Source organism: Gopherus evgoodei, chromosome 9 (assembly GCF_007399415.2).
Source record: "Gopherus evgoodei ecotype Sinaloan lineage chromosome 9, rGopEvg1_v1.p, whole genome shotgun sequence".
NCBI lineage: Eukaryota > Metazoa > Chordata > Testudines > Testudinidae > Gopherus > Gopherus evgoodei.
The window spans coordinates 6,042,624-6,068,361 of record NC_044330.1 but is presented as its reverse complement, the minus strand read 5'-3'; the positions used below and the strand labels follow the sequence as shown (position 1 = coordinate 6,068,361).

Sequence of the window (25,738 nt, the reverse complement as noted above, 5' to 3'; positions counted from 1 at the left end):
CAATCCATGAACAGAATTGGAAAATGTAATGAATTCATAGTTTTATATTAACTGCATCTACTGTTCTAATTAACACAGCTTGAGAAACAACAGGGTTTTAGAAAGTGAATTAGGGAGTCAAGGTTTCACAGAACCTTGCTTTTTGCAAAGTACCGCAGTAGTAAAATACATTTGTTTTATGACTTCTTCCCCTTTACAGTATAAAAATACCAAGTTCAAGACTTACAGTGATTATCTAAGTAAATTTGATCTCACATCTGTTCTCTCTCTATCCTAAGACTTCCCCTACTGACCCCAACTCCTTTTTTAGGTTCACTTGTCATATCAGATCTTGCAGTCAAGGCCACTGAACCTGTGAAGATTTAGGCCTGGTCTATACAGAGTTTTTGTATGGTATAACTATGTCAGTTAGGGGTCCATTTTTTTAAAACCAATGTAGTTATACTAGTATGACCGTAGCATGGATGCAGTCACAGCAATAGAAGTGCTTTATACTGGTATAGATTATTCCCCTTCCTATATGGTAAGACGTTATATCAGTATAACTGCATCCATACTAGCAGGTTTACTGCTTTTATCTATTTCAGTACAGTGAAAGTCAAACTTTTGTGTAGACAAGCCCATACACATGTACTTATCTTTATACAATGTGAGTAGTCTAGTCCTATTGACTTTGATGGGACTACTAACTGCACATAAAAGTTACGTACATGCATATGTTTTTTCAGGATTGGGGGCCTTAGCTGTAAATCTTCAAGGTACAAGATTGTCTTTTTTAGGTATATGGAGCTCCTAGCACACTATGGGCACTATATGTAAGTAGACACCACATGATTGTAACAGAATTAAGTACGACATTTCACTCAAAAGAAATCGATGTGAGACGAAGAGAGAGAAGTTGAAATAAGTCTATGCTGAGTGCATAATTGACACCATACAGCTGTTCCTAACATCTGAATATTTTTCTCCCATACTCAAGCCTCATCCAAAATAAAGAATCATCATAAAATATACTCCATCAAAAATGGAAGCAGATACCTGTACTGGACTTCCCGAATTAGATTTAAGCACAGTTTTTCACTCAGGGAAGAAGGAAGATACACAGCTTTCCATTCGCTATTTAGAAAGTTTCATTGCTCATTGTTATGACAATGCATGAAGCGTATGGTGTGCGTTGCTATTTATTACAACCATAGAATCATAGATTATTAGGGTTGGAAGTAACCTCAGGAAATCATATAGTTGGTTCTTGAACAATTACAATGCAAATATTAATCACAATAGAGGGGAACATTTGTGGAAACAAGAATTCCCATAATTGTTTTTAAAAGTACAATAAATGAACAGCACTCTAAACAATAAAAACGACAACCCCTTCACAGATTTTTCAATCTTATTCATTAGTTGCATTTATACATACAGACTAGACAACTGAGCATTCATTCTCTGATTATATTTACATACTCTTCTGTACAAGATTGTTTCTTATTATGGTATGAATAAAACATTTTATCTGTTCATTGAGATATATTAATTAAATAAACAAGCCAGATTTTTCCTGAGCAGCATGGCTTTTTTATTACTATCTGTAATCATCCTTAATGATTTTTTTCCCAAATACAACATGACATACAGAATATAAAGTTAAACCATATAAAGAGGGCTTCAACTCAGAAAGATTTAAATAAACTAACATCCGGTCAACACACCCATACACTTGTGAACGTACTTGATAGATTTGGAAGGTATTTAAAATAAAACACAGTACAGTTTATTTTTAGCTAGTGTCCTTGGAACCAAGGCATTACAAACTAATTTACAGAGAAATGAGAAAGATTAGCTCAAATATCAACAATGAACAAAAATGAATACATAAAAGAAATTGAAGTTGAAGGCTAACACCTAATCTTGGAAGGCTTCAGCCATGCTATGACATTGTTTATACAACCAGACAGTAAAATAAATGTAGTGAAAATTCCCTCTGTACAATGCTTTAATAAAACACAAGTTCTACATTCCAGGCAATAATTTCATAAGCATTCCTTACATAATATTCCTTGATATCCCTTTCCTATCCAATATTTTCATTATTTTATCCAAAAAACACATGTAAAAGACAAACATTTCTGCCTGAAAAGGTTTTGCCTCTGGCTACAAGTAAATCTAAGATTACCATAACTGAGAAAACAGAGCAAGAAGTATTTTATAGGTACTTTATTGAACACCTTTGACAGTGCTGTCAGTTTCACCTGTCAGTGTGAATCTTTCCCACAGCCAGAGAAAGCTTTTTTTTTTGTAAAGCAACGTGTGATTATAAAACCACACTATTCAGCAGTGGGACTCGGCGGACCTGTGGCTACTTTAGTTCAGACACTATTTCCTTAAGCGGTATATCATAGCATTTGAACATGAGCTTTAACACATTTTTTAAATCTAGCCCATTAAAAAGGGAAACCAACGCCTTGAAAAATAAAGGCAAGCCAGACACCGCTGGTGAGCCTGACAACTCATCGGGCTGGCAAGCTACTCCTGGCTCCTCCAAGCCAGCTCGCCCCCATCCCGCCTCGAGTCTCGAGGGCGTGAAGTCAGGCAGGCGGAGCGGCTCAAGGGCTGGAGTAGGCAAGCCAAGGCAGCTCATCTACTCCGAAGTGACTTCGGAGCGGGCCGCGCCCCCGCTCCAGAGCCCGGCCAAACCCCCACACTGACCGGCGGCTGGGCCAGCAGCGCCGGCTCGCGGGCCGCGCCCGGGCGGGGGTGTGGCGCGCGGAAGATGGCAGTTACGGCCCGCACACGGCGGCGCCCCCCTCCCGCCCCGCGCTCACCGGCCTGCGTGGTGTCGCTCAGGTCGTGGTTGGCGGCGCTGCCCCGCGGATAGTCCCGCAGCTTCCTGCCGCTCAGGCTCAGGGACCCGCTCACCGCCGCCTCCTCCAGGGCCCGGTCCAGGGAACGGCTCCACGAACCCGGCCCACAGGGACCCGCGGGAGGCCCGCACGCAGCCGGGCTCACGGCCGGCATCGTCCCCGAGCCGCTCTCCACGGACACCAGCACCACGGCCGCCATTTCCCCCCCTGCCGCCGCCACAGCCACAGAGCTCCGGCTCCTCTGCGCAGTGCGCAGGCGCGGAGCCCGGGGAAGGGGCAACGAGAGCGCATGCTCGGAGGGCGTCCACTGCACAGGGACTGACAGCATGAAGTGAGCATGCGCGGCTGGAGAAGCAGCAAGCTAGGCACTGCAGGATAGCAGGTTCCTAGGGCTCTGCTCCCATTCCCCTCCCCACCCCCTCAGCGAGTGACAGAGGAGCCCCACCTTCCTCCTCCCTGAGAAATAGGGGGAGCCCCACGTAGGGTGACCAGATGTGCCAATTTTATAGGGACAGTCCCCAGTTGGGGGGCTTTTTCTTACATAGGCACCTATTACCTCCCACCCAGGTCCTGCTTTTACACTTGCTATGCGGCCCCAGGGAACCTGTCTGCTCCCTCCCCCCCAGAATGGAACCTGGGAGGACCAACAGCCAGGAAGCAGCTGCCTGAGCAGGCCTAGTCCACTGCACTCTTCTGTCTCCTCAAGCTTAGAGGCCTCCAGGAGCCTGCTGCTGCAGAGGGCCCTAAGGAAATAGGCCCTGCAGTTAACCATTCAATGAAACACATAAGAATTGTGAGAGGGGTGAAATAGCCTCTTAGGACAGGCTGGCTGCACACAGTACAGATAAGCAAGGGTAACCAAATCAGGTAAGTTTAAATCTTTTCTTTTAAACAGAAACTAATGTGTTAACATGCACTCCTGCCCGCCCCCCCATGGTGGGGTCTATAGTGCTTATGCCCTAATCCAGGAGTGGTGCTGTCAGTGCAGTTCTCTCATTATAAAACCCCCCAGACATACTCACCCACTTCGATTCAGGGCTGGTCTACACTTCACATTCAGATTAACCTAGCTACACTGCTGAGATATGAGAATTATTCCAGCAACCTAGCTACCGCCCTTTGCAGAGGGGATTACCTACAGCAATGGAAAGGGTTGTTCAATATAGAAAGCCTCTTCATGAGGGTGCCAGAGAAGTAGATTTGCAGCTGTAATGTACATTAATTTGATTTAACAATGAGGTTTTATATAGATTTAGGCCCCAGAAAGTATTTGAGTCATGGGCTAGATTTTCAACAAGTATAAACAGGTACAGCTCCACTGGACTCAGCAGAGCTCTGCTGGTTTACAATAGCGGACGCCGTGTCCTACTGTTTTTAATGCCAGTATTCACCTGCAGGGCTTCTACACTTAGTAGATATGAACATGCTACACGAGAGATGGTAGGTTTTGCAGTAGGCTGCTCTCTGAGGCCATAGCTCAGAATCTTCGCTACAAGATTCTTTTGCCTTTGGCACACGAACTCCCAAACACTACAAAACTTACTGTCCTTATATGGCTGCAGTTATTTTTGGAATTGCAGATTTAATGCAACTCTAGTGGAGAAGTGATTACATATCCCTTTATTCACAAGCAAAGATTTCTGGCCAGTTTTTGATATGGAAAAGCAACAGGTGTTAGTTTAGTTTGATCCAGATCCTAAACCTTTGCTCTATCACTGTTTAAATCCAGTGGTCACTGTCATTCTAACTTTTTTTTTTTTTTTTTTAAAAAGGAGGATAAGTTTCAACACATACTTGTTTAGCACCTATAGGATCTGCAAGTAACTTCTTCCACTGATCACTAATGATATCTGGTCCACAAGCTATAAAAATATATTGGGGGGGCAAGTTCAGGTGAGACAAAAGTATTGGATTAGGTTACTTAAGCAGTGTCAATACATCCTCCCAGACTGCTTCTTATTGATGGGAATTCTGAATGTGAATTAGGGTGTGTTGCTTTGTGAACTAGGGATAAGTGCAACCCTTTCAAACATTAAGGTCTACCCCAACCACCAGTCAAAAATAAAAGACTCACTCTGGCACTGTAATTTGAAATGTCTGCACAAAAGCTCACCTTGATCTTTCAGGAAGGACAGATATGCTATTTTGCAGTAAAAACCAGTGCCCATGTCTCGTCAGATAATATCTGAACAAGCTCATCATTCAGGTTTTAGCTGGTAATGGAAAAGCAGGGAATTTAAGATAATCCAGGGGCCTGGCCCGGTACTCATCACAGTTGAAATTTTGTCAACCATATCTAAAGGCTATGGTTTGTCTACAGCAGGAATTAAAAGTGGCAGTTTTATGGCAAATCAAATCGCCTGCTGGCATCTCACTGAAAAGTGACCTCATTTGAGACTGAAGGGGAATCTGTCTGGGACAAACACACTGATCCTGTACTGCTGGTTTAGATTAAAGTTTATCTTCTGATTAATGAACCATACTAAAGCAACATGAAAAGTGGTTTATGTGCAGATAAATCTTCAGCTGGCAGCGTATCACAGACTACATCACTTTTCAGTTAGATGGTACTTGCTAAGAGAAGGCTCAAAAACGTCAGTTTTAATTAACGTATTCATCAAATGAAATTCATAGTTCACACAATACAGCAGCAGGAAGTGCTGGTCACATCTCAGGATGTAGGCTGACTCAAGAGTGCAGATTTCTTTATGTTAAAATGTTTCAAGGAACATACAGAAGGTTAAGAGCTACAGTTAACAAGAACTGAATTCTCCCTTGTGCGATATTTGAAATCTGCATAATTTTCAATGTACTAGCCAAAGGTTTATAAGCAGGCACAAAATGTGAAACCTGTAACATTTTATTTAAAAAACCAACAAGCTTCAGAATAGATCCAAATGTAGGAACTTCTCCAAAAAAAATATCAAAAGGTACAGTGTAAAGCCATTTCTCTCATTAAATACAAACTAGCTTTTCATGATGCATTGCATCAATGTTTTGCATCTGTGTTGCATCCTGATACACAGGAAATGTATGCACTGAAACAGGATGACTAACACCACATTACCTAAATTCTAATAGAGGGACTTTTTTCAACAAAATTTCTACTGGTAATTTAAAAAACCTTAACACCCATGAGATTTAATTAAATTTTTGCTAGGTACGTTTTCAAAATTAAAAATAAAGGGTTAAGTACTGAACAGTGTCAAGGATGCATTTTGACTTTAAAACTGCTATATGAAAGAAAGTCCTTCCACTGTCAAATGTTCTCAATGTTAAACTCTTGGGTAAACAACTTGTTTACTCAGAATTTCAGAAAAAGTACAAAGAAACCAGTTTTAAAAAAATTGAATCCAATTTAAAACTACTTTGCACCATAGGCATTTGTGGATGCAGCAAGCCAATAATTCCTTTTATCTGGCTACATCTAAGTCCAATTGCTATGAAACAGTTGAAAATCCACTAGCTCATGGAATTAAAGGTAATTTTACCTGTACAATTTTGAACAGGTGCTTTGTTTCCATTAAGGGTGTGAATGCACAAATGAGGATGCTCCAATTTGGCAGTCATCCTACAGATAATTATGCACATGCATGACTAACACATGCTAGCAGTCTCATTGAAGCCAGTGGGATTACTCTTGTACATAAAGTTGAGCATGTGCTTACATGTCTGCAAAATGTGGGCCACTTATCCCAGCAATTCTTCCCCAGCTTCAATGTCACTCTAGATATTTGACTTTACTTCAAATCAGGCTCATCCTTGATTTCTCTTTGGTATAGACAAACAAGGGTCATTTGATAGTTTACCTGTGTGGCTGCTTCTTAAAAAGACTGAGGAAATCCTTTAGGGGCAAGGTATACGACATTAAAATCCAGAGTCTGGGAGGGTTAGGAAAAACTTAGCATATTACCCTCTCTTATATGAAAGTAGTATTTACCCTTACAAAAGGGACACCAAACACTAAAATATTGCATTAAATTTGTGAAACCCCAAAAAAGGAATAGAAGGGTAGAGTTTAAACAAAATGCAAGAGAAAGGTACATTTACTGAGGAGGCAGATACAACATGAACAGTTGCAGTACAAGCTTCTCCCATACTGCCCAACCCTGACTTGGAGAGACCATTTTTAAGGATGAGTAGTATAGTCTTCATGCCTGTTAAGTACCTGGCCTTTCTGACAGTAGTTTTACTTTTTCAAATGAGGCGGCAAAAATTTTTGTCTCCAAGGAAGGAAAAAAACCCACGAATGTCAAAAGCACAAAGAATTACAACAAAACCCCTATGAAAGAAAAAGAGGCAGCTACGTCTTGAACAGAAATACTCTCAAACTCAGGCTTTATGCCAAACTGCAATTTGGAGTGAAGCTTTCTGGCAGAGTCTCTGCTCCTCTGAAAAGGTCTGTAATGGAAATATTGACACGAACTTCACTATAGTAGGGGTTGTGGAGCAGATACTTAATGTCACTAACAAAAATAATTAACTTTTGCCTGCCGTTTGTACTTGGGCTGTGAGGGAAACTCAAATAAATCTACTGCCTTAACCAGCAGCTGGGGTTACACAAAATCGGTTTAGATCAGAACACACCACCACTTACCAAGCAGATCCGTTGCCCCATTTTTGCCTGGGTCATTGTGTCTTTTTACTATTAAAAGTAAAATCAATAAGGATATTTAGTTGTGTCAGCATCCTAACAAAAAGTCTGGAGAACTTCAATGACGTATGCTATACTCTTCTGCCCACTTTCATCCCAGTTTCTCAGATAGGTGGAGTCTTTATGTGTGCCCTTTCAACAGCCTTTAACCCACTGTTACGAAACGGCTTCCTTTGTTCTGAGACATGGCTGTTCTTTGTTCCTTGAGGATCCCAAAGCGCTCATTCAAAGTCATTCCAGTCTGAAAAACAAAACCATTTCATAACAGAGCTTGCAAAGAATCAGACTGATCTGTTACAATGGCAAAGTTAGGGCAATGAGTATCATCCCTGCCTAGTTCTGCTCAAATCAGATTTTTTTCATCCATACTGAAACAGGCAACTAAGGTTATATTTAAACAAACACTGAAGATAAGTTTGTTTTCCTTCTTTTGCAGTATTTATTTTAAAAAAATACACGAACAGAATACATCTTAACTATATTTATGAGATGCAAGAACATTAATGCAGTGTTCAGCTACAAGTGAAGTTAGGAAATGCAAAAATATCAATTAAGGTCAAAAAAGCTGAAAACAGAACTTTGACTCCACAGATCTGTTCTTCATACATATTAAATTACATCTGCCAACTTCAGTGACTAATACAGGTTTTTACTATTTTACATTCCTGTTGTTTCATAGTCCACACAGTTGAGAGAGCAAATTGGATTCTACTCTAGCTAACAATTCACTTATTTGACTTTGTTCACAAGACGACTTGCAATATTCATTACAGGTGATGAAGATGAAGAAAGAACCCAGCATAACCTCTTTATTTTAGGAAACAGGGAGTCAGTTACAAAAAAGGACCTTTATCTGTAAAGCAAGATTTGATCTAAAATCACTGAAAGTCGTACAACACAGCAATGACATTTTTACGTGGTATTGTCACAGTATGATTTTAGTTTCACCACCTGTAACACTGGTGAGTTAACACCAGTCTGAAATTTTAATTTTGTATATCCTGATATTCTCAAAGTCATTCCTCATCTCCACCCCCGCAATTTAGTTTTCCTTTTCACTTAAAACACAGCTGTTGCATAACTGTAGAGTGATGTAATTCAGTCTGGCAACTTTGTTAGATACAAAAAGCCCAAATTCTGAAGCCACAAAATTTCACAATTTTGTTTTCCCAAATGTCAGATTTTGATGTGCTCTATTCTGTAGACTCAGGAGCCATGGCACTGCATATGAACAAAAAACAAACAAACAGTATAACTAAATTCTCAAGGAGATTTTCTTCAATTTTATACATATGCAAAAAAGTTTTTGAAGAGACATTGTTTTCAATCCTCATCTGAAGTTGAATTAGTCAGATTCAGCCATCTGCGTTGTGCAGAAGACACAACAGGAGGGGGGAAAAAAAAAAGATGTTCCCCACTGTCCTCTCAGTTTAGGAATATAGTGCCCTTCATCCAGGAACACCACAGTGCTACACAGCTATTAAGTTTTAAATCCTATGTGAGGCAGACAGGCATAACAATTTTTTTTAATAGTAGGTCCAGAGAGGTTAGGTACTTGTCCAGAGTTACACAGCAAATTAATGCCAAAACTGGAAGCAGAATCAATAAGCCTAACTACAAGTCCCCTACTTTAGCCCTAGACAACTCTATTAACAAGGAGCCCCACACTTTTTAGTTATATGTTGAATCACTCCAAGTAAATGTTAGGAAACAGCTCTTACCTGTTTTCCAACACTGTTGATATCAAATTGCAACGTAACTCCTTTGGGAATCTTCTTCTCTTCTGGTTGCTCCTTCTTCATTAGAAATGGAGGCATAGGAACACGAGTTAGCCGTGGCTTCTGGGAACTGAAAGAACACTATTTTTAAAATGGCACATTGAATAAAGGTTGATGTAACAATAATCAGGTGTTACTGTCTACAAAGATGTACTATGAAAAGACAAGAGACCACACTGCCAAGTACACTGCTAATACTGCAACAGAAGGAAGAATTATTAGAATATGGTTGAAACACTGACTGAATAGTTGGGAATGTTTGATTTCAAGGAGAAAGAGTATAACCATTCATCCCTTCACTGAAAACAATATCTGCAGTTTAAATGAGCTAAAATAGGTAGGCTAGGGGAAGAGAGTCAATATTTTAAAATTAAATTTTAAATATTTGCACATTTATTTTACATCTCTAGCCCTATTGATATACAGTGATTCTTTACTGTCAATTTTACAAGCTTTAGCTACAAAGAGCAAGGCTGGTGCAGTTCCCTTTTAAGGACAGGTACCACTGATCAAAGGTTTGCCCAGAGTTCTGAAGCTGAACACTAAGAATCTTAATATACAGCTATCCTGTCCAATTTACAAAAAGGAACACAAGAATGTTTGTCTGATTTAAACTCAATTCTACTGTTATCTTTAACAACTAGGGAGGTTCCAAGTACCAATTCCTGGACATTCAGTCATTCAAGACTTGGTGAGGAGAGGGAAATTCAATTCAAGCCCACACCAAGCTCCTAACTGAGAAACCTCAAAGTGCGCCCCAACAATTACACATTATCTGAACACAGATTGAGAAACAGAAGAGGCCTGATCTTGCAAAGCGTCCACAGACAGAACTCCCATTCATGCCACTGGGAGCTGTAAGTATGGAGAGCTTGCTACACCAGTCCCAGAACCAGTAACTGGAGTTCCGAAGGAAGAAGATTGTTTGGAATGTTCTACTCACACTGGGGATGGGATCGCTCCAGGGTTGTCAATAGATACAGTCAGAATGCCTCCATTTGTGGTGGAAGTTCGCCATCTAGTTTGAAAGCACAGGAATCACTTATACAGGCTGAAATTCCAGTGTACCATTTGGGCTTTACATGAAATGCATGTTCCTGGCTAGCCACTATTTTAAAAGTCTGTCAGAACTCTAGAGTTTTCAGAGTATAGGGTGGTATACCAAGACTACATACAACCAGGCACAAGCTACACATCTATATGGACCACTAGCATAGACTGAGCACAGGCCTTTGAAGCCACTAAATTGTCCAACTATTCAGAGCAGCTCCAGATGACATTGGTGAAGAGTGCCAACACATAATCCACCCCAGCATTTCAATAATTGCTAGAGCAATGGTGGGAGTTTCTGAAAATATTCAGTGCAGATAAGACCAGATAGGTCCATCAAATCCAATAGTGAGCCTGAAATTCTGTTACATATGCTGCTCTCATATGAGCTGTTTATTCTTCCTACTATAGCTTGCTGCTGTCCCTTTTGCTTATCCATGAAGAGCCTGGGAAGTGGAGATTCCTTCTTTCCTCATAGACCTGCCTAACTTATCTTCCTTTTCACATGTAAGCCTGGAAAATGGCCTGTCTCACTGATTTTAAACTGTTTTACAGGCTCTGGATTTATAAGTTAGGTACAATAGCTGCTACATCGACAGAAGGGGAGAAACTACTCTCCTATATAGAGCCTAAGTTAAAGTTTTAAAATGACAGAGCCTTGGGCGCAGAGCTTACTTAGTAGCTCTGAAATTGGCAACAGATCCCTCCCTCATTCCTGGGAGCATCTTGTGCAAGTGATCCTTCCAGTTAAACTAAGAGCTGCTGTAAAAGCAGGAAGGCAGGCAGGCAGGAGGGAGAAAGGGATGAACACTGTTTCCCACCAAACACACAGCACATCATCCAAATTCATGTCACTACTCAACTCAGAAGCCCACAAGAAAAGGTTCCAGTTGCCACAAGTTGGAGTACTCTGGATACAGCAGGACTAAAGCAAAGCAGTTTAAACGGATAATGCCTTAACTGTAGCTCTTCAGCTGAAATATGCCACTTACTGGCGAGTTCTCTTTGCTGCCTGATTATCCAGAAATTCTTCTACTGGCTGTACTTGTGCCTGCACCTGAAAACACAGAAAGATGGGTACAGGATTTGAATACTGTTACACTTCCTGATCTTGCAGTGTGAGGTTTTAAAACATGAACAAGAATCTATGAACACACCCATAAGATGTATACCAAAAACAGACCTATAACTTTAGTGCTGTTCAACCGTGGATGGTCACCTGAGGCCCCAGAAACTCATGTTCCCTTAGAGCATAGGCAATTTTTACAAAGGGATTAAAATAAAGAAATTTGCCAAAAAAGGTAACCCAATAGGCAAGAGAGATTCCATCCAGAGTGATAAGAACCAGACAGGGTGGAAGCTTATCCACACCCAGGGCTGGAATAGAGGAGAGAGAGTCAAACTGGGATGTGGTGAAAAAAAAAAAAAAAAAACTTACTATAAAAGATTCTGTATCTAATGCCACTGAATCCCCTTACCAACGTGCAGGTTTATCACATTTTGATTGTGTTTTTTAATCTCCCCTCCGGTAGTCTGAAAAATCCTCACTAAAGCAAGTGACTCCACATGGATTGACCCCTGTACCTGTGCAGAACCCCACTGAAGTAAGTGGCGCTCGTGCCTACCCATGCAGTGGCAGTTGCAGTTAGGGCTCAAACATACAAAGGAAAAAAAAATAAAAACCATTTCTCTTTACATTCTTAGTTATTTGACTTACTTCGAGGCTGATTTATGGTTAAACCATATAAATCTATATCCATCTGTATAACCATTTACAGTTTAAGGCCGAACCAATCATGCAATTCTGAAGCTTACTGCTTTCCATCCTTCAGCTAAAGGCAACTTTAAAAACCTATACCTAGTTTTAAACAATTTACCTTCAAGAAGAAGCTGCACAAGCTTGCCACTATACTGAAATATACACCCCAATTCCATACAACTCAGAATGATTCAGCTGTTTTGGGGGTACAAAAACACTCACATATTGCTCTACAAGAAATATTTAACTCAAGATAGAACCAGGTTTTTCCTGGAATGGTAAGTATATGGTCCCAAGGCCACTTTAAGTGTTGTCTTTTCAGAGATCAAAGCAAACACATCAAATTAGTTTATTCAGAGTTGATCTAGATAGTCTGATTCATCAAATGTGGGGCTGACGAAGAAAATAACATTCATTTGAGAGTCTAGTGCATAGTATTTATTTTATTTAAGAACATTTTTATTGTACCTTCAGACCCCTCCTGAAGAGGAAAGTTGCTTGACGCATGTCTTTCTGCTGGTTTAGTTTATTTCCAATTCTGGCAAAAGTGGATGGTATATTACTCCTGTAACATTTTACAAAATAAGAGCAATATCATTATCAAAAACTTCTATGGCCAGCCAATTTTTAGAGAAAAATAGAAGACTGGGGATAATGGAGTCAAGAAGCAAATGTCTCATATTCCCCAATGCATCACTAAGACAAGTCACATTTAGAAACTGAGCCTTTCAACTTTGTTGGGTAGAGTGGGTTTATTAAAACCACATTTTTCTTTTAAACACACGGAGATGTCACGGCTATAGGGAAACTACACCTTAGACCACTTTTTAGTCTCTCAGGTGCATCCTTTAGGTGATAGGCCTGGCTTTCTGCACCTCATTTTGGGTGGAAGCACCCAGTCCAACCACACTCAGACTGGGTCTCTGGGCAACAGCCCTCCTTGTTCCCAACCATGTTAATGACACAGGTAAATTAGGTTTGACACTTGTAAGTTTCGCTCCTCAGGAACCTCTAACAGTATATTTTGCATGAGCACAGAAAGTGTCTTCAAAACAAAGCATTATTTATTCATTCCTCAAAAGGTATTTAGGAAAATGGGTGAACAATGAAAGTCCTAGATGCATGCCTTCTTACCTAAGCTTAACCTCTCTATTCATAGCTCAGAGAGGTCCAGCTTATCTCCATCTCTCTGAGTTGATTTGGGAGAGCCCATCTGTTCTGCTCAAAGCCACATAATCCCTTGTCTCTGTCAATCTAGGTGTCAGTTTTTCCTCTGCTGACAAGTGGCTTCTCCCTCATCCCCCTCACCCACTTCTCCCAGGGTTGCATGGCTCCCCCTAGGCACAGAGGCCCCCCAGGAGGTCCAAAGTGAGTGGACTCTCTGAGGAGGGCTCACAGAAAGAGATGGGTGTGCTGAAGGCTCAGGTGTGGTTCCAGGAGGAGGCGGTGCCCAGGGCTTATCCCCCGAGAATGTGACCCCTGAGGAAGGCTGTCACACTGAAGAAAGTTCCTCCCAGGGACCATGTGGAGCCAACAGAGTATGAGTCCTGTGAGTCTGTGACAACATGGTAGGAAGGATGGTTGGCAAATGCACCCCGTAGACTATTAGCAGGTAGACAGCAAGCTTGCTGCTTTGGTCACAGCATCAAAATGAGGGGGAGTTATCACTCCCATGTGGAGATGGGCAGGGACCAACCCTGGGTCCCACTCTGCTCCACATTGGAGAGCTAACGCATCCTGGTTTCAATGCTGTCACCAAAGTAAGGAGCTGGCTGTCTACCCTGACGGTATGGGATTTCCTTTGAACCTAGGCTCAGCTATAGAATGAGTAAGAGATTCTAGCCTGCCTAGAGCCAGACGGGGTATTCCCCAAAAAACAGTTTTTCCATGATCATCTCCAGGATTCTTATGTGTGTCATTGTTTTGTTTCCCGTTTCTATTTTAACAGCCCTCTTTGATTTAAAGCCTGGAAGTAAGGCAGATTAATATCAACAGATAACCTGAAGGGCACATGATATTTATTGATTTACTTTCCTACTCAACAGCCTACAAATGATTTTCCAGTTCTTGTATCTATGCTTGCTTGGCTACCTTGCTTGTTTTGGCTCCAATACAAAGCAATGCACCACACACAGTACTCTGCAAATATTAATCCTTCCAAAAACTGCTAATTAGGTAGGTGAAACGGAGATTCAGTCCAAAGTGGTTTAAGTGGCATGCCGAAATCCACACACGTCTTTCTAAACTGGTATCGAATCAAGAATTCCTAGCTCTCAGGCCTTGTGCGTCTCTGCAACGTGTCCTGTTTAAATGATGTTCATCGAGAGACTAGTGTACCAATATAAATCAATCTTTTAATTCAGCTGTGCCCTCTACAGGAGAAAAACTGCCTATTTTTGAGACACGAACGATAATAAAATTGTTGTTGTTTAACCAAGTTTTTATGGTCTAATTGCCAAAACCATTTTAAAAGCCAGTAGCAGATTTTGTTTTCTTAAATGATGGAAATCTGGAGACCTCCAAGAACATCTACTAAATTATGTACTCCTTAACAAAATGAGGCAATATGGAAAGGGGGAGGAGGGAGAAATCAACTGATGAACAAAGGTTAGGTTGATTTCCTTAGGTGGAACCAGCCCACCATTCTAATGAAGTAGGTGCTACTGCCAATATTTGGCTAGAAATACAAAGTGGTCGGAGAAATATTCTACCCTACAAAAAATTTAGCCTTGTGCATCTCATGACTGCACAGTCCACATATTTAGCATTTCCACTTGAACAGGACAATAGAAGTACCTGGTTTATTTTGGCCAAAACCAGAGGATCCCTGTCCACACACACGAGTTGGCTTGACAAACCCCCAAGTCATTTGGCTCACGACAGAGTGAGACTACACAACATACATTTTATGCTGCAAGTTAGTCACTCTCCTGCAGCCTTTACATTAGAATGCCCTAGTCTTAATGGAAAGTCTACAATTTTTAACATGGTATTCAAAAGGTGAAAAATTAAGTGTTCCAGGTATCCCTAAATCTGACTGCCAGGAGCTGGGACTGGACAAAAAGGGATGAATCGCTCAATTGCCCTGTTCTGTTCATTCCCTCTAAAGCCTCTGGCACTGTCCACTGTCAGAAGACAGGGTACTGGGCTAGACAGACCATTACTCTGACCCAGTAAGGCCATTCTTAAGTGATCCAGACAATTAATGGCATTTGCACCAGTAGCTATGGGGCAAGGTTTAATTTTTAATGTGCATAACATTGCCTTGTGCGGTAAACTGTTTTTAAAATGGAAGCATCTGCAGGTTAACACAGTACACTGGAATAATTTTGGAGCAAACAAAGCACACTATAGTTTTCATGAAACTGAAAATGGTAATAGATCCTGTAAAGCGTCTTACAATGAGAGCGAAGTTACTTAAATAAGAATTGTCACTTTTATAAAACAGTTACCTGAACTTAAGATTCCATATATTAACCATTTTTATAGATCTGGAACACTCGAGCTACATATTTTATTTGTGTTAAATGGAGGTAAATAGCAGGTGTAAATGAAGAAAGCTGCTTCCTAACAGTTCCAGGAAACAACTGATCCCATCATCAGGGCACACAAATCAAGGTATTGCATGAGGGCTACTAACTGTACAAGATTTTATCCTACTACTGCTGCCAGTCTTAGCTCTCTTGATCCCAAGTCAGCACTGCCAGAAACAGAAATCCTCATCACTATCGAAGGGATGAGCTGGAAAAGGCATCTCGAAACAGCAGTTAGAAATCTCACCTCCTGTTTAATGGGACAGGCCTCCTGAGAGCTGGCATTTGTTTTCTCTGCAATTCAAATGGCCTCTGAAGGGTCATTTTCCTTTTCAAAACTGGGTAGTTTCGCTGTGTGTTCTTTAAAAAGAAAAAAGAATTAAATATCCAAGTAATGGTGGCCTGTCACAACTCATTCAAAATTAATCAATCTAAATCAGTGGTTTTCAAACTTTTTTCTGACGACCCAGTTGAAGAAAATTGTTGATGCCTGCGACCCAACGGAGCTGGGAATGAGGGGTTTGAGGTGTAACAGGGGGCTCAGGGTTGAGACAGACGGGGTGCAAGGGTGAGGGCTGCAAGGTGGGGCCAGGAATGACGGATTCAGGGTGTGGGACGGATCTCTGGGCTGGGGAAGGGGGTCGGGGTACAGGAGAGGGTCAGGGCTCTGGGGTTGGGATGCAGGAATGGGCTCCAGGTGTCAAGGGGGGCTCAGGGCTGGGGCAGGGGATTGGGATGTGGGGTTACCTCCGTTGGCTCTGTTCAGCAGCGTAGCCAGGGTGCAGAAGTAGGCTTCCCACCTATCCCGGCACCACGGACCATGCTGCACCCCAGAAGCAGTCAGCAGGGGGTCCGGCTCCTAGGTGGAGGTACACAAGTGGCATCGCACAGCTCTTGCCTGCAGGCACTGCCCGCTCAGCTCCCACTGGCCAGAAGCGTGGAGCCAGTGCTTGGGGCAGGGGCAGCACGTGGAGACCTGTGGCCCCCGTAACTACAAGCCAGACCTGGTGCTGGCTGCTTCCAGGGTCCCTGGGTGCTGAGCAAGGCGACCCAGTGCCTTGCATTCTGAGACCCAAACTTTGAAATCCACCCATCTAAATGTCTCATGGATTACTTCACTTAAGCTGATGGATAGATTTATACCATCAAGAGATTTACCTCTTGGCTATCAAATTAACTATTCACTTCGTCCAAGCCCCGACTCCTCGCCAAAAAAGTAGTCGTTATAATCTAAATTTTATCATCTGTCCAAGACCTTGTTACAAGTTGCAATTCGGAGAATACACTTAAGCATAACTTGTATACATCTGAAAATATACAATATAAGCAATTCTAGGATCCTTAAAGAGTCACCATGGTTTCAGCAAACTTTGTTAGAAGATGTCAAATCAATTCAACCACATTTTCCTTACTGTGATTCTCCATGTGTAAAACACTTCCCTCCTCTTATAATTAGCTTGCTGCTCCTCCTGCCTGAATCCTTAAGAACTAACAGTCCACTGTGATGTCAAGAATCACTTCCATAATTTTGATGAATTCCATATTCTAATATACTTGCCACATTAGACGAGCACACTGCTTGGCCTAAGTCAACTCAAAATTAGAACCTTGCTGTTAAGTTTAAAAAAAAACCTTCTACATTTGTTTAAGACTGGGTATATTCTGTTCTGGACTTGTGCCAGACTATTTCTGCTAGACCAAGCAAATCAGTAACAGATTTAGAGTCTGCTAACTCCTGGACTACCAGAACTAGGTACAAGTTGTACAAGCTATTGTAGAGACAATCTCAGGTTTCATATGGCAGTGTTTTTCTATTCTTAACTTTTGCACATCACAAGCAAGCAGAGGTTAAGAGTCACATTCTGATTACTTTTGTTACTCCCCCACCTGTACTTGTTCTAGGATTTTAATCACTTCAGATAGGATTATTCAAAAATGCCTTCACTTCATATGGTATGAAGCATTATATTCTGGTTTTAAGTGTTTGCAATTATCACTCTAAACTCAAGTCAGATCTGGAGAAGGGTGAGGGAAAAGCTAGACAGTATTCAGAGTTAGGTTATTTTAATGTAATGTTAAGGGCTAGAAACATTTTTGTAACAGTATAAATGCATTCAGGACCAGTAAATCTTTCAAAGAACTGGTCTTGGACAAGTTACGACAAGATCTGCAATACCTATTTTAACGTAGATGTGTTTTACCAGATACTTGTGTTACCATTATACTATACATATATTTAGATTTTTTAAAAACTAGTCAGTCTGAATCTTTTCTAGTCTGCTTGTGGCACTAATTATTCACTTCTTACTTTAGGAATAAGTCTCCCATTGCCAAGCATAGACAGTTATACATGGTACAAAAATTGTATTCCTACCTTCTCGCTAAGTGGTTGTCTGTTCAGAGGACTAATCCTTCCACGAGAACTTAGTACTTTCCTCGCTGCCAAGCCAGTTATAACTCCATAGGGCCGCTTCTTCCCTGTTACCCTCCTTCTGCGTCCCAAACGGTTCTTACCGAAACCTACAGTGGAAAAAAAGAAGCACTATTAAACTGTTTCAGAAAGAGACACCATAGCCTATAGCCCTGGGCACATGATATTCAGTGACAGCTAGCTGCACAGTTACAATGTAAGGTGTGAAACAGATGTTTTCCAAGCATGGGGCATGCTGCCCTAAGGGGGTGCAACAAGGTTATTGGGAGGCATGAGGACCCGATAGGGCCATGTTGAACAGCCAGGGTCAGCAGGGGACTCTGCCCAGCAGAGGAAGTGGGTGGGGTTCTATGAAGATTATCTCAACAGGATCAGGCTCCCTGCCCATCTTGCTCCTGCATTGCTGCAGCCACAAGGTGCAGTCACCCTCCTCTTCTGGACGGGCAGACACGGACTCTGAGTAGGGGGCTGCAGGCTGCACCCTGGGAGTACTGCTCTTTCCCTGCCAGACAGAGCCCCTTGCTGGCCCCAGCCCTCAGCACAGCCTCAGGGCACAGAGCCCCAGCCACGTCCCCTTACAGAGTCTGTGCAGGGGAAGAAGACAAGGCCAGGCTGAAGGGCCAGAGGCAGTAGGGTATGGAGTCTGGTGGACGGATGGGCAGTACTCATAGGCTGTAGCTTTCTGTTCTCCTCCTGACACCAGCCCTTCAGGTAGGTAGCCAGGTCCTGGCAGCCGAGGCTACCTGACCACTGTTGAGAGTGGAAGGCTTCCTCAATTGCCACATGGTGAGTACTCCCCACCCCCTATGGTACCATTACTTAAAAAGAGGGAGACATGAATCTCTGAAGGGGACACAACGAAAGAGCTGAGGAACCTGTTTTAAAGCAAAAAAGTTATTGGCCTCATGTTGCAGATGCTGATGCTGCTACATCACATAAGTCAGTTCAAGGTTGGCCTTAAACAAAGACGATAACTATATCAGACCATAGCCGAACAGCACAAAATGGTATATTTTATTTCAACTTTCTGATCATACAGCAAGCAACAAGAGTTTGGAAAGTCCCAGCTTATAAAACAGGTGAGGTCTACACTGTCAACATCCACCATCCTGGAGGGCCCAGCTGCAACAGCGGACTCCACAGGCAGGATTCTAACAATTTGATTTTGTGCTATAAGAAAGACAGAACCACAATTTAATCATATTCCTAAATAGCATTACATCCTGCAAAGACCTAGACTAATAGGATTTAAGAACACAAGTTGGTCTCCCTTCTACAGTAATAAACAAACCATGCGTTTTCTCCGTTTTGAAGGGGAACACACACCCTGTTATAAACATGTTCAAGGACAGATTTTTCAGTGTATAATGGACTGGACAGTAGAAACAGCGGTAGAGCCTTTCATTCTAGGTCAGCAGTGCTTAAAGTAGTTGCATCTGACCAGGGCACGGAGTATCGTCTCAAAGTGACTTCCTCCCTATTGGAAGTGGTATGGAAAGCAAAAAAATTGGGTGAACATTTTTTAGACTGTCTTCCACTAACTTTTTCTTCCTACCCCACCCTCAAAATCTCTAACTCCTCCCTCCCTGATGTCCTTCTGAAGAAGCTTGACAGCACATTAAATGACCTCCAGAAGCTCATTTCTGCTGCCTATATATAGCAAAGGATCTGCTGCAGCATCACGCACCAGGTTCTATGTATTCCATGATTACACAGTTCCAGTATAATGCGGAATCCACCCCTTGCGTCAGAATTATGCTTCAGAACCTAACATTTCATTTAAAAGTTTCCAGTCCTCATCATTGTGAAGATCATTTTGAAAAAGTGAAATGAGTATAAATCAATGCAGCAGCTCTTCTTAGTCTGCCAGCTTGAAATAGCAGCTCTGGGACGTATGAACTGTCCTATTCATCTCAAAACTTGCTTTCACAATCATTTTCAATTTGAGCACTAATTATTATATTGTTGATTATTGCATCTGATGCAGCATTGGGGATGAATTTTGCCTGACGTATTAAGTACATCACCCGATATTCAATATCGGCACTTGATACAATTTCTTATGAGGCTTTTATTCACTATATTTCCCCCCCACACCTAGCTCTAATTCAAGATACTTAAATACATTTGTAAAGTACACAGTGGACAATCCTTACACAATCTTTTACCCTAGTAAAAAACAACTTCTGATGCCTGGAACAGACATGTGGGGGAACACATCCATGCTAACTTTTACAAATGTGTGAAATACCTTGAATTACGAGTAAAAAAGGTATAAAAGGCCCACAGAAGCAGCAGCAAAGCATAGCAAACAAGGAATTAGATTCAAGTTACTAAGGAATTCACAGTAAGAAAAATCTTTAGTCAATAGGCTCCTATTTTGGTTTCAAAGGACCTGGGCCATGAGAAATACTCCAGATGTGACAAATGAGAATGTCTAATTTTTTTTGTATATATTGTGTGATTTGATTTCACTGTTCAATTTTGTATTGCTGCTGTCCGAATGCACAGAGCTAAATCAAAGGAGACTGTAAAAGGGCTGTTAAAGAACCAAGCAAGAAAAGTAAAACAATGAGACAAATAAGAGTCTAGCATCAAAGGGTAAACTAAACCCTTATAGAAGCTGAAAGATAGAAAGACAGCTCAGTCAATGGCCAGAGTGTGTCAGTGGAAAAAGCTAACAGGTTGGGAAGACTCATTCACAGACAAACAGTATAATGTAAGCAGGAAGCATGTTTCTCCCAATTCAGAAATGGGAATAAACCCGAGTTCTGGACAGAGAGATTAAGTTTAAGGAAATGTGTGTAGGACTCTTGTTTTGTATTGCAGCCCTGTGCACTCTGTACCTTTGGGTGAAAGAATAAATGCATTGTTTTGAAGACGTTGTTTGTGAGACACTGATCAGCCGCTGTCCCACACTCCCAAATTTGGACCCACTGAAGTAGTCTTGGTTGATATCCAGGGACTGTAACCCAGATCCTAATCTAAGAGTAGGAGAATTGCAGAACTCCACCCAGGGAGAGATAGGCTCAAGGCCTGACATCTGTGGGGGTGCACTCAGACCCCAAGATGGGACAGTGGTGCTCTTGGTTCAGTTTAACAGTGTCAGTAAAGATGAATTTAAAACAATTATATCATATCTTTGCCTTGATAGAGCCATTTAATATTCTGGGAATAAAGACTCCCAAACAAGATCAGTGCAGTGCAACAGTGCAGCAATGCCTGAACAATGAGTCGCTGTTGATATGCTTTGGAGAAGAACTGTTCAGAGCCTGAAAGAGCATCCATGTGAAATGAGTAGGGCTCATTTCCCACTAGAGGTGATCTTGTCTAGTTGTGCACGGAAGAACAGTTGGCGGGGGGAGGGGGTGATTTAAAATCTGAAAAAAAGTTGTGACACGTTCCCTGTTTTTAAGCCAGCCCTAACAATAGTGAATACAAGCCAGAGAGAGCAGTTCCCCAAGAGATTAGGGGACTGTCAACATAATTATATTTAGAAGTCCAATCTGCATTAATAAATGTCACTTAAGATACTTGTAACATTTTCATATTTTCAGTTCTAATTTTCCATTTGAAAATGAAAATTAGAACTGAAAATATTACAAGTATCTTAAATGACATTTATTAATGCAGATTGGACTTTTTCATTTGGCATGGCTTGGACAGTGAAAGGAGGCTAGTATATTTATGATCGATTTCCAGTCAAAGACACTTATGCCTTCTCATGCACTTTATTCTGCTGTGTTTGTAGCCCAAATATTAGAGGTGCATTTTTAAAGATTTCCAAACAATTTTATTTTAAATTAATCAATTTTATGAGTTAGGTTTGGATTTCATACAAAGCCTATGTTTTGGGATTAAAACACATAACCCATTACTCACACACTATACATCAGAGGTCCCCTAATGCGCTCACATCCTGGACCCCAGGAGAGCACCCGCCGAAATGCCGCCAAATTTCAGCGGCATTTCGGCGGAGACGCCTCTCGATGACGTCGCTTGCCGTCGACAAGTGACGTCATCAAGAGGCGTCGCCCCTGAATTTTGGCTGGGATGCCTCTCAATGACATCGCTTGTAGACAGCAAGCAGCATCATCGAGAGGCGTTGCCGCCGAAATGTTGTTAAAATTCGGCGGCATTTCGGCAGGTGCTCCACGGCCACAGTGGTCTTCGTCTGGCACCCGCCAGACAAAAGGGTTGGGGATCACTGCTATACATACTTGAGTAACAAATCAAAGACTCTGATGCATATAAACTTCGATCCAACACCTTTTCCCATGTTTGTATTAGCAATTGTCTCCTTTTGTTTCTTACTAAAAGTCCACTAAGAGACAGCTGCAAGCTTAAGTTCAACTACTTGCTACAAAATGAAAAAATGCAGAAGTGGAATTTTTAAATGCCTCATAATTCACTTTAGTGCATCAATCATAAGCTTATTATTTCATCAGAATTAGACAGCTGAATTTTATATAGCTTCCATTATCCACAATGCTAAGAAGGTACAAATAGTTACCTTTCAAACCAGCAGTGTCACAGCCACATGTCTAGTTAACCACCTAGAATCTAGGTAGTGCCTCAGAAGCATCTGAATACAGTCTACTGGAAACATTCTTCATTATCAATGACATCTTTAATAACATTAGACAGCAATGTTGACTTAAAATTTTAAATTGTACATCTTACCTCCTCTTCACTACCCTCTTTCCCTAAACCTCCATTGCACTGTAACACTATGGGCCTGCAGAGTGAGATATGGCAAGATCTTTGTTCACAAAGGATGTAGCTGGAGCAGCTTCTCACTCAAGCACTCTGCTCCATCCTTTTGTGCATTCTGGAGAGTAAAGAACTCAGATTTCATTAAGTCTTACTTTGCAGGCTTGCTGCATAGAGGCAGTGTCACAGACTCAAGTAGGGTACTGAAATGCAAGATATGTAGATAGCAGTTGCCTCTGTGAAATGCCTGATGGTAGATACAACTTAATGAATGTAACAGTTTGGTTCTGGTTTACAGAAAGTTTTAGGGACTGGCAAGGACTCTGGGTTTCTCTACCTACTAACCCTGACCATTGTGATATCCTTCTCTCCCACTCCTCAGAAGAGGGCTAGAAGGATGTAGTTCACAATATACTGTCAATACAGCTTCCAAAAGAAAGCTGAACAAAGAGCAAGATTCCCCAACTCATGGAAGGAGTGTGATACAGCCATAGCTCCTGTTGTCCACGGAAATCCAAACACTGAGCCCACATGGAACCACTAGCACACAGAAAACTTATTTAAGAGGATCACAAACTAGAGCTGAATTATAAATTTAAACTCCACACATGACAGCATTTGGAACAGACTGAGTGAACTATTAAGTCAACCCATACTTTTTTTCATAAAGTATAAAAAGTGGTGCTACATGGCTTTACTTAATAGGTGACATTTCACTTTATAATAATTATGAGAACTGTGTTGCATTTTTATAAAGCACATACCTGTCTGCTGTTGGATTCCCCACCTGGTCCCCCTCATCCTGAACTGTCGAGTTCCATTCTGTTGAAGCCTTCTGTTCATTTTGGGGGAGTACTGCTTTCTCTCTTCTTTCTTATTCAATTTAATTATATCATCTGCAAAAATAAAGGTTTTATGATACACTTTAGACTTAAGTATTTTAAGTAGCGATAAAATCTTAGTTGCTTTGAATTAAGCCCTATAGCCTTTACTCAGGCAAACTCCCAGAGTCAGTCTTCTAGGAATAATTCTCAATTGGAGAGTAAAATGGAGCCAGGGCTGCTTATTCGGTACATTTATTTAGTCCATTTTAAAACACATTTTAAAGCAGATGACCCACCTCCCACATCACTTTAATATGTTGTGTTTTTTTTTAACCTTGAATGTTCTAGACTGCAGACCAACTGACAACTCAATACCTTTGAAAACGCAGAGACTAAGCGGATGAAATAATATCTTTTATTTCACCAACTGAAATTGGTCCAAGACACAAGCTTTTGAGCTCCATAGAGCTCTTCATCAAAAATCAAGAACTCAGACCTTGTCTATACGTACAGTGGTGCAGCTGCACCTCTCTAGCTGTTAGTGAAGATGCTGGCTATGCCAATTGGGGAGCTTTGCCCATTTGTGGTACTCCACCTCCCCAAGAGGCAGAAATTATGTCAACAGAAGAAGCCTTGTCTACACCAGGGTTAGGTCAGTATAACTATGTTGCTCCACACCCTGAGGGACATAGTTATACTGACATGAGACATTTGTCAACAACTTTTCTGACACCATGACAAATGTGGGATTTCATATAATCCATGATCCTGCCAACCCAACAACAGATGACATGCCTTTAGCTGAGGGACAATAGGAAAGGATGATTCTGTTTTCATGTAAATTACCCCAGTAATAAACTAAACATGACATTAGAGAAAATATGAGGAGAATAATTTCCAAACAAAGTGTCACCCCATGATGCACATTAGCAGGTCTCTGTAAAGTATTGCTATTGACAAACCCATAGTATATCATTACTAGATACAAAATGGATGCAAAGAGAAAACATCAAAGTGAGACCAGAATGAAACAAACTAGGCAACCAAAATAAATATCTTCCCTAGCCAATCACACACTGTATACAAAAAACAACCCTTATCCTCCCACATTCCTACCTTTAAGGGAGCCCTGAGCCAGTGTTTTACAGGTTTTATCCAAATGACGGACTGGGTTAGTCACTTGGCAAAGCCCACTTGATATACAATAAAAATGGGCAAGTTGTAGGTGACCCGCAAAGAAGTTTTTTGCATCTTTATAAAGGCAAAATGAAGTTGTCCCCCCCCCCCACCCCCAAAATCTCTTTTACATTAAAAAAAAGTCCGGTCTTTTTCTCCCCAGAATTTTTGGAAACTTGATGGTAGGATAACTAACTAGATTAAGACATCACTGATTCAAAGTAAAACTGAATTGAGAAGAGATGAATTCTTTTAGGCAGTGTTTAAACTCGGCTGTCTGCCTTAAGAAGAAGAAAAAACCCAACTTTGCTAAAGCCTAAATACTCTGACCACTTCAGTGGTGAGTCCACCTGTATTTCTGAGGCTCTGCCAATGGGTCAACCACCAAATATAGGCAAGGCTGGCCAGTGCTAAGCTGAGAGATCCAAACAGCAACTTTTCTTTGTAGTGGAAAAAAACGTGAGGCCTTTACACAACAGCAACGGGGGCCCAAGCCTGACTCACTGTGCTGGGCCTAGTCCCCCTCCCTGAATATTTTCCTTCGCAGGCATGCCGGACCAGGCCTGCCTTCCTCCCCTGGGGGAAGGCTGCTCCTCCTCCCACTTGAGGCAATGGGCCTAAGTGGACTCCCAGCTCCCCTCCCACTGTTCAATGGGTCCTACCTGAGGCCCCCTACGCTGCACCGCGTGCCAGGCCCCCGGCTCCCCACCCCCACAAGGAGGGGCAGGTCGGGGGTGGGGGGAGTGGTCTCGGGAGCCGCCCCCTTCCATGCAGCCGGCCGGGCCTCGGGAGACAAGGCCCAACCCGCGCTGGACCCGCTCACCAAGGCAGTCAGGCCCAGGGCGCCTCCCCGCCCCGGCCGGGGTCGGGTCCGCGCCCTTCCTCCCAGTCACACTGCCCGGTCCGGTCCGCGCCCCCTCCCCCCTCCTCGCCGCACGGCCCGATACACCCACAGATGG

At 41.9% G+C, this 25,738-nt stretch overlaps 2 protein-coding genes across 9 annotated transcripts in view; both read right to left on the bottom strand.

The window, feature by feature from the left end:
* Positions 1 to 5,352, bottom strand: part of LRCH3 (leucine rich repeats and calponin homology domain containing 3) — a 109,103-nt gene extending 103,751 nt beyond the window's left edge. For all 8 annotated transcript variants that reach the window (XR_004001897.1, XM_030574543.1, XM_030574546.1 and 5 more), the window contains exon 1: positions 2,823 to 5,352. Coding sequence is in view for 7 of the 8 variants with exons in the window: in XM_030574543.1 (XP_030430403.1) it covers positions 2,823 to 3,189 (367 nt within the window). In the remaining variant the exon portion in view is untranslated. The remainder of the gene's footprint in view (positions 1 to 2,822) is intronic.
* Positions 5,353 to 5,704: 352 nt separating this feature from the next.
* Positions 5,705 to 25,461, bottom strand: FYTTD1 (forty-two-three domain containing 1). The gene is made up of 9 exons (XM_030574549.1): positions 25,442 to 25,461; positions 23,544 to 23,675; positions 18,010 to 18,155; positions 15,883 to 15,995; positions 12,571 to 12,667; positions 11,336 to 11,400; positions 10,237 to 10,311; positions 9,237 to 9,363; positions 5,705 to 7,756 (listed from the first exon to the last, which is right to left on the bottom strand). The coding sequence occupies exons 2-9, from the start codon at positions 23,620 to 23,622 to the stop codon at positions 7,661 to 7,663; spliced, it is 798 nt and encodes a 265-aa protein (XP_030430409.1). The 5' UTR covers positions 23,623 to 23,675; positions 25,442 to 25,461; the 3' UTR covers positions 5,705 to 7,660.
* Between the last annotated feature and the right edge of the window lie 277 nt (positions 25,462 to 25,738).

Coding starts and splice junctions, on each gene's coding strand:
- FYTTD1 (XM_030574549.1), bottom strand. CDS start 23,622: ATGAACAGAAGGCTTCAACAGAATGGAACTCGACAGTTCAGGATGAGG. Junction 9,364..10,236: donor GGAGCGATCCCATCCCCAGT/GTGAGTAGAACA, acceptor GTGTTCTTTCAG/TTCCCAGAAGCCACGGCTAA. Junction 7,757..9,236: donor TCAACAGTGTTGGAAAACAG/GTAAGAGCTGTT, acceptor TTTGTTTTTCAG/ACTGGAATGACTTTGAATGA.